Consider the following 13829-nt stretch of genomic DNA (forward strand, 5'->3'; position numbering starts at 1 on the left):
CTTCTTGGTTAGGCAATGCTGGGTTTCATTTCCCCGTTTAAGTAATCTTCCTGTATGCAGCTAATTTTCATTTTGATCGGATATTGTCCCCTCTTTACTTGAACAATGAAAGCTGTTTCTTCGTTCGATTGCTTTCAATACAATAGTTCTGCCAATATTGCTTTACTTAATTAGTTCAGTATTCAAAGCAATTGGGTCCCTTCTTCACTTCAACATTAAGGTTACAATGTGTCTTTGCTCAATCTCTCTCAATATAAGCGTTATGCTTGAATTTGTTCGGTATTCATGACAATTGCGTCCCCTCTACACTTTAGCAATGGGGTTAGAATGTGTCTCTGCTAGATTTCTCTTAATGTCTGCGTTGTTCAAAACCATTGTTTTGTATACACTGTATAATATGGAGCGCACTGGGGTTACCTAGCAAAGGCCAACTCACTGGTTTTCCTCTGCACCTCAGTTCAGTGAGCTGACACTTTTTTCTTTGGGATCTGTGCATCCAATAACTCTGGTTGTACTCCCATTGCTCTCGCTCTCTGAAAAAGATGCCTGCTTGCCTTCTCATGTACTCCGGTGAACTTCATTCAACATAGTGAGCCACAGTAGTCGGGAGAGCCTTCCTCTCTCATGGGACAGCTGGTCTTGCGATCTCTGCAACTTAGATCCCAGCTTGAATAAACCTCTCGGCTCTGCGACTCTTTAAAGCAGGAATCAACAGCGTCCTAAAGCTAAATAAAATTGAACTCCTACAAACAAAAATTAACGAGCACCACAAAAACCTACCACTGCACCTCAAATCTCCCACCACCACGAGCCACATGCCCACCCCTAGCTCGGGAACCACATCCACCAAAGCCCCCACTACCCCGTTCAAATTCAGGGAAGTCACAGAACACGAAGTTATTGAGATAATGAACAAGATCAAACCATCCAATTGTAAAGGAGATCCCTGCCCCGCCAGCCTGATCAAAGACTGCACTGAAACACTCGCCCCTTTCCTTAAATCATTCATTAATGCCTCTTTCAAAGCCAATACTGTCCCTGACAGTCTAAAAGAAGCTTGGGTGCGCCCGCTTCTAAAAAAAACCACCCTCGACCCTGAAGTAGCTACCAACTACAGGCCCATCACCACTGTGCCTTTCCTGCTCAAGATTCTGGATAAAATGGCCTACACACAAATCCAGGATTATCTCGAAACCAACCATATCCTAGGAAAAAGACAGTCAGGCTTCCGACCAGGTCACGGAACAGAGTCAGCCCTACTTGATCTGAAAATACAGCTTGCAGACACTATGGACAAAGGCAAACCGGCACTCCTTCTCCTACTGGATCTATCTGCCGCCTTTGACCTTGTCAACCACGATATCCTAGGCATGCACCTAAAAAATGAAGCACACTTCTCCCCGGAAGCCATTGCATGGGTGGCCTCTTTCCTAAATGGCAGACGCATGAAAGTCTTCTCAGACACTGCCTCGGCAACCCCTACCATCATCCACTGCGGCGTCCCACAAGGCTCCTGCACCGCCCCCACTCTCTACAATATATTCACCCTTCCTCTCTTCAATGACCTCGACTGTCGTAACATAGCGTACACCAACTACGCAGACGATACGCAGGTACTACTCCCTCTAACTGGGACCTACGAAGAAGATGCGACAGCATTAACCAAAATCTACACAGCCATCCAAACCTGGATGGCGGCCAACGGCCTCTGCCTAAACGGGGACAAAACCGAAATCCTCATAGTAGGGACCAATGAAATTCTCAACAAACTCCCCCCCCAATACAAATCCTTCAACATCGACAACTCCACCATCACAGTCTCCAAGACTGTTAAAACCTTAGGCGTTCACCTAGATGCCTCACTATCTATGTCTCGCCAGGTCAACGCCATAGCCTCTTCCTCGGCACTTACCACCAAGATGATAAATGCTGTCAAGCCTTTTCTCTCCGCTAAAAACTGCCTGTCCATCGCCAGAGCCACTATAGGTACAAAACTAGACTACTGTAATGCCCTGTTCCTAGGCACCTCCGCCCACAACCTAAAAAAACTCCAAATCACGCAAAACAATGCGCTCCGGGCAGCACTGTCCATTCCAAAAAGAGAACACATCTCGCAAGCAAGGAAAGATGCTCACTGGCTACCCGTGAAGGAACGCATACTTTTCAAAGCCATGACCATCACACATAGATGCCTATCCCTGGATGTCCCACCCTATCTCGCAGAAAGAATCACACCGAAAGCCTCCATCAGACCCACCAGAGCTCACCGCACCAACATGATTGATGTCCCCACGTTTCAAAGATCCAGGGCGGGAGGAACCAGCTTCCAACACCTCGCACCTAAAAACTGGAACTCCTTACCTACCTCACTAAGGAACGAAAAATCATACCATACCTTCCGTAAAAACCTCAAAACCCTCCTATTCCGCTAAAGTCTACCACATGCACTCTCATGCTTGCATTGTAACCACAGCATAGCATAACCTTTAAGCTCAATGTTTATTACCAATGTGAAATGTACTCTGTAACTCGGTTTACATCTGTAAACACATTCCTATGCTTGTGTTCATGACTAAGTCTGCTGTAACAGCGCCACGATGCCCCAGGGCAGTTCTGTGCGCTTTATAAATGCAAATAAATAAATAAATAAATCCAAAATCAGTGAATTACACAATCAAGTCTCCTGCATTAGTATTAAGTAATATTTCTCCCAATCTAAAGTGCACAAATCCTCCTGTATTGCAAAGTGTGTTCATTAAAAGTCAGATACCTGGATTATTTGATGGATATTTTCTATTTGAAATCAAACCAAACCTTTTTTATGTTAGGCTGGAAGGATAATAGAAATTCAGACTTACTGTTAACTGTTTCTTTGGACTCGCCTTTTGACCTTCATGAGACACTGACTTTTGATTTAATCCGAAGATTTAAACATCCTGACAAAATACGTGTTGGATAGAGCCAGCCTGAGGCTTGCATCAGAGAAAGGGAAGTGCTCAGTCCTCCAAACTATTCCAGCCGCTATGTCAAACAGCCTGCATGACATGAATTTATCAGCGATAGCAGCGGAAGACCCGTGGAATTTGTGGACGTGAAAACGGGAAACTCCTAGTCGATCAACGTGGTAGGCACTTCAAAAGATGAATGCGGAACTCTGCATGCAAGGAGCGCGCCAGCAATTAACAATCATAGCACCGACAACAGCAGAGGACTGCCAACTGGAGAGTCCCCGGACTGCAGAGGTAAGAAAAGGGTAACCAGCTAGATCTAATGACCTAGAGCCCAGCGCCAGAGGACCAACTTTAACCCCTTAACTGCCGATGGATTTCCCTCTCAGTGCCAAGCCAATTTTGGTAGTTTCGGTATGTCGCCATTCAATCACTTGTAACTATTTTGTTACATGTGATATCTGGGCCAAATATGGCCCCTTTTCTTCCCACGTGTAGGCTGTCGTACTGCCTCCAAGGAATCCCAGTTTGCTGTTGGGGAGGTGGGGGGGGCTGGGTGGTGAGAGAAAATAACAAAAAAAAGCAGATTCTTTGTTTTATCAGAAAATGTCAATGAAATGATTTACAAAGAAGCTTGTGGTTTTTTCCTTGTAAGAGCTAGGAACAAATGGTTTGCTCTTCTGAATTCGCCATTTTCCAGGCTTTCAAGAACAGGTTGAGTGGAAACCAAGAAAACATATTTTTAGAAGGTTACCTTCAGTTTTGTGAGGCGATTTTTAATTTTTCTTTTCCTTGTTCACCCAATTGGACATGCATGCATGCATGGTGGAACGGAAGGGGGGGGGCAGGAAAGCTGAATGGGAAGACAGAAAGGCATACATTTTTGAAAGTTAGACACAATTCCAAGTTTGGCAAGAGGTCATTTGCGCAGGTCAGGCAACAATTATGTAGGTTAAAAAAAGCTATGTGATGGCCATGGTTGGACATGTGAATATTGAAAACAGCAATGCACCGCTACATTACCACTACGCTTCTAGTTAGGAAATCACAAACTTTTCGTGCTGTTTCACAAAACAGCAATACCACAAGCCAAAAACGGACCCATGGTACACAGGATTTATATGCTGGTGGCCTAAACAGACGTACTTAGCATGTGTAAATAAGGAAAGCAAATGTGGTGAGGAATGGCAGGCATCTATTTTTTGAATGAGCATAGGCAGACCTTTTGAATGGTAGTCGACTTGTTCAGGTTACAAAAGCGTACAGTGCCAAAGCAGTGAATAAATGTAGGTTACATTTGGGAAATGAAAGGGTTGTGTAACAAAGTGCAGTAGCAAATGTATGAAAACATCAAATCCAAGAGAAAACAACCAATGGCCTACCTTCCCACATTCCCACAGATGTCCTGACGATAATGGTACCTCACATGTGTGGGTGCACCTACTAGGCGCAAAGGGAGAAGGCCAAACCACTGGTACATCAAGTCCCCTGGGGAAGTCTTTATTTGGCTTTGTGAACAACCCACAGATTTGGGGTGTCACAGCCACCAAGGAAAATGAGGAACCCTATGCCTTTCTGAAAAGACACCTGTGGAAATCCAGAGGACTGACTTGCACAAATCGCCCTAGAATGTATTACCCACAAGTCCCAGCAAAGTCCAAAATGTATGGAAAAAAACACAATTTTGAGACATTTGCCACCTGGAAACCACCGAAACACACCAGCAACAACACATCTCCTACCTTCCCACATTCCCCCAGGTGTCCCGATGAAAACAGTAGCTCACTTGTGGGTGCACCTAACTGGGCGGAAATTAAAGTGACCATCCACAAGTCCTAAGGAGCCCCGGCAGGGTCCCCATCCCTACCCGTAGTGAAAAGCTGTAATGCAACCCAGCCAGAACTCCTGGATGGTTGGAGGTGATGTCCCCGGCCTTGGGCATCTCCCATGTGGGTCCACCGTCTCCAAGTACAGCGGTAATCCGAAGGGAGCCCCGGCAGGGTCCCTGTCCTCTCCCGGAGGGCAACTTTGTAACGCATGCCAGCCAGAGCTCCAGCATAGTCGGGGGTAATGTCCCTGGCCTTGGGCGGCTGTCTCCCATATGTGGTGACCATTCCCAAGCCCAGCAGCGGTTCCAGGGAACCCCGGCTGGGTCCCTGTCTTTTCCCAGAGGGAAAATCTGTAATGCAGCCCAGCCACAGGTGTAGCCTGGGCTTATAGACAGTCGACCTACATGGGAGACAGGTTCCCAAAACCGGAGACATCCCCTCTGACCATCGTGGAATTCTGGCTGGCCTCCGTTACAGCTTTTCACTCCGGGAAAGGACCAGGACCCTGCCGGGGCTCCCTGGAACTGCTGCTGGGCTTGGGGATGGTCAGACCATATGGGAGACTGCTGCCTGTCCGGGAACATCCCACCGACCATCCTGGAGCTCTGGCTGGCCTGTTATTGCTTTTCCCCACCAGGGAGCCCCAGCAGTGTGCCAATACCTTCCAAAGCTAAAGAGGGGATTTTAAGGGGTGGGGTGATGTCCCCTGCCTTGGGCGGCAATTTCCCATGTGGGTTGATCATCCCCAAGTGCAGTGGCTGTGGCAGGGCACCCCAGCAGGGTCCCTGTCCTTTCCCAGAGAAGCTGTAACGCAACCCAGCCAGAGCTCCAGCATGGTTGGGGGTCATGTTCTGGCCGTGGGCACCTGTCTCGCATGTGGGTCGACCATCCCCAAGCCCAGCCTGGACCTCTGGCTTTGCTGCGTTACAGCCTTTCCCTCTGAGGAAGAATGGGGACCCTACAGGAACTCCCCAGAACTACCTCTGGACGTTGGGAAAGTTGAGGTGCCAAAGGCCGGAAACCTCATCTCAAACGATCCTGGAATTCTGGCTGGGCTGCATTACAGCTTTTCCTTCTCAGTGGGATTGGCACACTGCCAGTGCTACCTGGTGGGGAAAAGCTGTAACGCAGCCCAGCCAGAACTCCAGGACAGTTAGGGTTGATGTCCCCGGCCTTGGGCATTCGTTTCTCATGTGGGTCTACCATCCCCAAGCACAGCGTCAGTCTCAGGGAGCCCCGGCAAGCTCCCCGTCCTTTCCCGTAGCGAGAAGCTGTAACACAACCCAGCCAGAGCTCCAGGGTGGTAGTGTCATGTCCCTGGCCTTGGGCCTCTGTCAACCCATGTGGGTTCAACGTCCCCAAGCCCAGCAGAGTTACCAGGGAGACCCGGCAGGGTTCCCGTCGTTTCCCATTGTGAGAAGCTATAACGCTGGCCAGCCAGAGCTCTAGGATGGTCAGGTGATATCCCTGGCCGTTGGCGCCTGTCTTCCATGTGGGTCGACCATCCCCAAGCCCAGCCTGGAACTGTGGCTGGGCTGCGTTAAAGCATTTCCCTCCGGGGACGGATGCTGAACCTGCCGGGTCTCCCTGGGACTGCCGCTGCACTTGGGGATGGTTGCTCACATGGGAGACAGCCGCTCCCAGGGAAACGCCCAATTGTCTGCTGGCATGGGGGGGGGGGCATTTTGTTGCCTGGCCCTGCAATCTTGTCCCAGTCCACCAAAGTAACTCCCTAGACTGCCTACTCCTGCCCACATCACCAACAATCCAGTCCCTTCCACCCACCCCACTGACGATGGGCTGAACCATAGAATAAAAAAAACTGCTTGCATAACATCGAAGCTCCTTGTGTAAAAAAGTATTTAAACGAAACAAAAAAACATCTGTGGTGGCCCAGCAAAAACAAATCCTAACTATTACGCTCTGATCACTGCCCCCCTTTCAAGCAATCACCCTCAGTAAGAACAATTCGAAGGGATTGTGTCCTCCGACGTATTCCTTATCTTTGATAATACGTTTCCAGCTTGCTGGCCTCGGAAATTTTTTCTGTAGAGGGCGCTGCGCGTCGACGTCCGCCGAGTCGATGTTCCTCGACGACCACCGTATCGGCGCCGACGTCATCATGCCCATAAATAGCCACGCGCTGCGTCCGTTGCTCAGTTACTTTTCCGCGCTTCGTGGGGCCTCGGAACGTCGTTGCTCAGTTCAGTCAGGATAACTAACTATATCTACTCAAATATACCTTATTGTTCTCGATGGCTTCTTCATCGGAACCGACGACGCTGCGATCCGGCTTCAAGAAATGTCGAGACTGCGGTAAAAAAATGTCGATAACGGATCCACACAGGATCTGCTTGTGGTGCTTGGGATCTGAGCACCATTGTTCGGAGTGTGAGGACTGCATGTCCATGACGGCGAAAGCCTTGAAGGAGCGCAAGGGGAAGCTCGAGAGAGGTAAGTCAGTCAAAACCTCCTCGAAAGTTTCGTCGGCTGAGTCGAGGTATTCGTCTCCTCACCGTTGAAAACATTCCCATTCTAGATCTCAAAGTAGCTCCCACCATTCGTCGAGATCAAGACACTCAAAAAAAGAGACGTCGAAGGTCCCCTTCCTCGTCTTCTGTGTCCCCAGAAAGGGTCTCCTGTCCCACTAAACACAGTTCTCAAGCTGAGTGGGAGAAATTCAGAAAGAAAACGTTAAGCGTCTTCGAGAACACGGCCTCGACCCCCTCGAAGACAGCTGAGGGTGATACCCCAGGTGAAAAACCCAAAAAATCAAAACGCCGCGAGTCGCAGCACCCGGCGAAACATTCCACCCGGGAGCGCCATGAGCCATCGGGTAAGAAGACACCATCTTCGCCGTCGTCGAAGATTCCTTCGACACACGGATCAGCGCCATCGACGCCGTTGTCGAAGGGTTCCTCGACGCATCAGTCGATCGACATCGACGCTGATGAAAGAGAGGACCAAGGCCACTCCACAGCCAACGGTGATTCCAAGGGCCTCCGGCACGACACCAAGACCGTCGTCGATGCCCGCGAGTAGGATCCCGATCCTCTCGAGTTCTTCGAGACCCCTTCCAGCTTTTTCGACGCCGTTCTCGGTGCCTTCGCCGACATTGATGTTTTCTCGCCCAATAACGACGGTTTGGCTCCTTCTGCCTTAGAGATGGGTTTTACACCATTTCAGAGGTCAGAGTACCCTGGACTATCTTCAATTTATGAAGAGGGGGAAGATTCTGACCAGGAAACATTAGGGTTACAGAGGACTACACTGCCTATTTCAGAGGATTTCACCTCTGAGGAAAGAAGGCTGACGGACCTACAGGAGTCACTACATGAGGCAAGTGGGCTGAACACTTCCCCAGAAGTGGAATTTGTTAAGCCAGTCCCAGGGGAACATGCCAAAACAGAGAAGAGAAAATAGAAGAGGACCCAAAAAGTGGGGCCCTCCCGTCCCCTGCACACTGTTTACTGATGCCACATAGGGCCTTCAAATATATGGATATAGATATATAACAGCAGTTTGTTAGTTGAGCATATAACAATTTATTTGGCAAAGAGGAAAACAAAATTTGCCAAAAGGCACATTCTGTTGTACAAAGTAATTCGTGACGTTTAACATATTAAAACAAATTGCGAAGAAGCAATAAATGATGGAGAGGTGATGCTGTCCAATTGTGGAGTGGCCGACGCGTTTCGAGGGTAACCTCTTCTTCATAAGGGCCCAATTGAACTGTTGACAACATTTCAAGGAGACAAAAAGTAAAATCTTTTATTTTATTTCCATAACAGTCAAGGACTGACTGACAAGCTGTACATAACTCGGGATGCTAGCGAGATGGTGAAGAGCAGAATACTGGAGATCTAGTATGGTGAAAAGAGTGAACTAACAGATCAAAGAGAAACACTCTATACTAATAGCTAAACACATAACAAAGGAGATGTATTGTGTGAGATCCACCTACATGGTGGGATCTAGAAAATGGCGTGATGAAGAGTCAGACAGATCGAGATAAGCCAAAAGCGGTAGTGGGTTCTAAATAGCAAGGACCACCCTTGAATAGTGAAAAAGCTGAGTCAATATGGGGAGCGTGTTTAAGAAAAAACCATACCCCTCCTGTGGACGGAGAAAGAATAACTCCAAAAGAGCGCTACTGAATAAAATAAATAATACTTAAAATAAACCGGAATTGGTTTTGAAGAATGCACTCACTCGAGTTGCGGGACGAGTAGCCAAGGCAACAGGGGCATCCGTGTGGTCAACAAGTATTCGAAACAATTATACGATGCAGGGCATCTGCAAAGAGACACGTACTGCTGGCACCTAAGTGGGGACATATACATTTCTGTTATACTGGAGAGAAATGAACCTGGGGTCTCCCAACCGGGCAAAGGGACCCAAGTAGCGGTAGCTTACCTGTACAGTGCGGGGAACACTGTTAGTGGAAACTGAAACCGGCAGGCAGTGGCTTCGCGCGGTCGTAACCTAGGGAACGAGCTGTGCTGGGGACACGCCGTCAGACGTAGAAAGGAAACTAAATAATAAACATAGAAAAGGGCATAGAAGCCGGTGAGTGAGGAATATGGAGGCCATCATGCAATGGCGCATAGTGCAAGCGTACTCATAGGGACTGACCAGAGATCAGGATAAATAAGAAAAGTAGAGTTAATATGTTCCATAATGAAACATAAGAATTCTGGTGTTCACCATCGCAACGCATTTTATAATTTTGGTTCTAATGGAACAGAAATTTGTGAATAGTACAATAATCGTTACAGTCATGATAGATAACACAAATGGTACATGCAGTTTACTCTTAATAGTCCAAAACAAATCATGTAGAGTCATGAGGCTACTCATTATATAGTGAGACAAGTATAATTCAATGGCAAGGGGATAAAAGATTGCGATGTAGCCTATTACTCATACAAGGTTCGAACGAATGGAGAGATGGTTCAATTGGTCATTCGTGAACAGGTGCAAACATTTAAGTGAATATAGGCAAGTCAAACATAGGAAAATACAGTTCCCTTGAAGAAAACATCAAAGTCACAACACTTGTAATGACAAAGAAAAAAAATTTTTTTTAAGGTCCGGGATACTGACACTTGTGTATAGTAGTTGGCGATGTAACATGTGAGTTTCACAATTCACTATAGAAAGCAACTCAAAGAGAATTCATCATTCAGACCCTTAGGTTGCAAAGTGTCAAGTGTGTGGATCCAGTACTTCTCTCGCTGTGACAACAGGGATTGGTAATTGCCACCTCTGTGTGGACGTTTGACAATTTCTATGACTTGAAATTTAATTTGTGCAATCGTATGTTGGAATTCGATGAAGTGCCTTGCCACTGGGGATCTGAGATTCTTACATCTGATGGTGGATTTGTGTTCTGACCATCTTTCTTTGACGGGTCTTGTGGTTTGTCCTATGTATAATTTACCACAGGGACATTTCAATGAGTAGATGACACCTGCGGAGAGGCAGGTGGAAAAGTCTCTGATTTTGAATTTCTTCCCAGTTTGTGGGTGAGATATCGTTTCACCTTTTATAACATTGTTACAGTTCGTACAGTTCAAGCAGGGAAAGGTACCCTTCTTTATGGTACTCAGTACAAGTTGTTTGTCTTTAGGAGGTCTTTCCGCTCTCACTAGTTTATCTTTGAGATTATGTCCACGTTTAAAGGCCATCATTGGTGCTTTGGGAAATAATTTCAGGAGAGAGGGATCATTGTGTAGTATGGTCCAATTTTTACGCAGAGTTTTGCTGATTTGGAAACTCTGTCGTGAGTACTTTGAAATGTAGAGTAGCGGTGTGGACTTGTCCTTGACTTTAGGGATGCGTAGTTGTTCCTTCGTGAAGGTCTCTGATCTGTTGCGGGCTTCTCCTGTGATAGTATCTGGATACCCCCTAGATCCAAATCGTTCAACTAGAAATGAACATTCTGAGTCAAGGCCTGCTGGGTCTGAGATAATTCTCTTCAATCTTAACATTTGACTGAATGGTAGGCTTTTGAGCATGGGTTTAGGATGGAAACTGCTGAAATGTAAAAGATTATTCACGTCTGTTGGTTTATGGTACACCGTGGTGTCGATGTGACCCTCTTTGATCTGTAAGCTCACATCCAAAAAATGTAATGAAGGGTCCCCTACTTCCATTGTGAATTTGATTGTGTTGTTCACTGAATTCAGATGTTCCAAAAAAAGATCCAATTCATCTCGTGTACCACACCAGATACCGAAGATATCATCTATATAACGTTTCCAGGTCAAGATTTTAAATGACCAAAATGGGTGATCCAACACGTTTTCTTTTTCAAATTTATACATGTAGGTGTTAGCATAAACCGGAGCCATGGCCGACCCCATTGAAGTACCTGATGATTGTACATAGTATTGGCCCTGAAATCTAAAGTAACTGTTGTGAAGAATTATTTCCAGTAATTCCACAATAAATTCTTTGTTCCCTCTTATATGTTCATGATTCAACAGGAGCCAGAGTACAGCATCAACCCCTTCGATGTGGGGAATAGAGGTGTAAAGGCTGCATACATCCATACTAAAGAGAATGCAGCTAGTGTCCAGGGCTATGATTTCTTGTAGACAGTTGAGGAAGTCTGTAGTGTCCTTCAGGTAGGTTGGTATTTCCTGGATTAGAGGTTGAAGTAAACATGCCAAAACACCCTATAGAACCCTGATGGCAAGAATTATTGAATTTATGGGTTGGTCTGCGCCTTCACCTGTTTTTCAACAGGATGACCTAACAGATATATTAGACAAAGGCCCACAGGAGGACCCGGTGGTCCTCTTCCATGCAGCCTTACAAAGGAAAATTGCATCTAATTGGGAAACTCCTGAAGTTATGCCTGCGGTCAATAGATTTTCAGCCAAGTATAGGGTAGCGGCTGCTGACCCTGAATACTTATCAAAACACCCGACCCAAGAGAGCCTGGTGGTTCAAGCGGCAACTTCATCTAGCAGTAGGACCGCTTACCCTACTGTCCCACAGGATAGAGATGACAAGAGGTACGACTCTATGGCGAAGAAAGTCTTCTCTGCCTGTAGTATGGCGTTGAAGTCTATCAACGCCACCTGTACGCTCGCCAGGTTGTCACACACTATGCGAGTGTGCTTCATCAGTGGCTGACTGCATACCCGAAGGAGAGGAAAAGGAAGCCTTCCTTAACATTATTAAAGATGGCAAAGATGCCATGTGCGAATCACTTCAAACTGGCATCGATTCCGCTGACAGTATCAGCAGGGCCATGGCGGCAAGTACAACAATCCGCAGGCATGGGTGGTTGTGAAAGTCGGGCTTTGCTCCAGATGTACAGGCCAGACTTTTGAATATGCCCTTTGACGGCTCTTCATTATTCGGGAAAAAGGCTGATGACAGTCTGGAAAAGTTACAGACTTCTAAAGCAGCAGCAAAATCTTTAGGAGCTGCTATCCGTCAAACTCCTTTTCGCCCCTCGGGAACCTCTGGGAGAGGAAAGTCCTTTCGCTATTATTCCGCATTCGGGAAAGGCAGAGGACAGCCGGCTCAAAGAGGCCAAAGGAGATCCACCCGAGGTGGACGGGTCAAAAGTACTAAGATCGCAGCAGCAGCAGGTGCCTCTTTACCCTCGGCATCTGCATCAGCCGCCCCCAAAACCACTCTGAGGCCTTCCCACACAGTACACCTGTAGGGGGCAGGTTAACTCACCATCTGACGGAATGGCAAGCTATAACGTCGGATGCTTGAGCATTGGAGACAGTTGCCCAAGGTTACTGCCTACCCTTTCTACACATTCCTCAGTCATCCACCGGGGAACCGCTCTCTAAAAGTTCCAGATCCGCGCCTCTTTCAGGAAATTATAGACCTGATAGAGAAAGGTGCCATAGAGCCAGTACCTGTAGCGGACAGGAACAAGGGCTGGTACTCCCCCCCCTACTTTCTCATACCAAATAAGGACTGAGGACTGAGACCCAACCTGGACTTACGAGAATTGAACAAGTTCCTCAGGAAGGACAAGTTCAAGATGGTAACTCTCTCTCAGATCCTTCAGGCCCTCCAGCTCCAGGACTGGCTGGTATCTCTGGACCTTCACGATGCTTATTTCCATGTGCCAATCCATCTAAAACACAGGAAATACCTGAGGTTCGCAATTGGCGACTCTCATTATCAATTTCGAGTTCTGCCATTTGGGCTGACCTCCGCCCGAGGGTCTTCACCAAGCTGATGTCGGTAGTGGCGGCGAGTCTAAGGAGGGAAGGGATCCACGTCTATCCCTACCTGGACGATTGGCTGATCAGGGCTGTATCTTCGGAACAGGCCCAGGCCCAGCTAGATTATGTCTGCCACTTCCTTCACAGACTGGGCTTCTCCCTCAATTTAAAGAAGTCACAGATGATACCATCACAGAGACTCCAGTTCATTGGAGCGGTCCTGGACACTTCCCTGGGAAAAGCCTCGCCACCAGAGGTGAGGGCTCAAGATATTCTACAGATGGTCACCAAGTTTCAAAATGCCCAACGTCTCCCAGCCTTCGACCTTTTGAGGTTTCTAGGCCTCATGGCATCCTGCATCTTCCTTGTGCCAGAGGCTCGTCTGAGAATGAGATCTCTTCAGTGGGCACTGAGAAGTCAGTGGTCGCAATTCTCAGGGAGAATGACAGATCTCCTCCGGATTCCGGACAATGTAGCCCGCGACCTTCAATGGTGGTCCTATCCAGAGAACATCTTGAAAGGAGAACTGTTTTGGCAACCATGGCCGGAGATAACAGTAGTCACAGACGCCTCACTCACGGGGTGGGGAGCCCATGCCAACGACTTGACCATCAGTGGTCGTTGGTCTCCATCGGAGTCCAGACTACACATCAACCTATTAGAGCTGAGAGCGATCAGACTAGCGCTGAAAGCTTTCCTGCCATCAGTAAAGGGGAGAAATGTCCTGATAATGACGGACAACACGGTGGCCATGCACTACCAAAAGAGGAGGCGTAGGATCACTGCCACTGTGCAGAGAGGCGATGTAGCTCTGGTTTTGGGCAATCCAAGAAGGAATCTCTCTA

The 13829-nt window shown here is 47.5% G+C and overlaps 2 protein-coding genes across 8 annotated transcripts in view; one reads left to right on the plus strand and one right to left on the minus strand.

The window, feature by feature from the left end:
• ANKRD11 (ankyrin repeat domain containing 11) overlaps window positions 1–13829 on the plus strand; it is a 1995649-nt gene that overhangs the window by 1305188 nt on the left and 676632 nt on the right. The gene's annotated exons all lie outside the window — the stretch shown is intronic.
• Window positions 8290–11461, minus strand: LOC138525505 (uncharacterized). Its single transcript, XM_069635588.1, has 2 exons — window positions 8990–11461; window positions 8290–8509 (listed from the first exon to the last, which is right to left on the minus strand). Exon 1 carries the CDS (start codon window positions 11332–11334, stop codon window positions 9931–9933), a length of 1404 nt encoding a protein of 467 aa, XP_069491689.1. The 5' UTR covers window positions 11335–11461; the 3' UTR covers window positions 8290–8509; window positions 8990–9930.

This window comes from Ambystoma mexicanum, chromosome 1q, assembly GCF_040938575.1.
Source record: "Ambystoma mexicanum isolate Mex_15411 chromosome 1q, UKY_AmexF1_1, whole genome shotgun sequence".
NCBI classification, from domain to species: Eukaryota; Metazoa; Chordata; class Amphibia; order Caudata; family Ambystomatidae; genus Ambystoma; species Ambystoma mexicanum.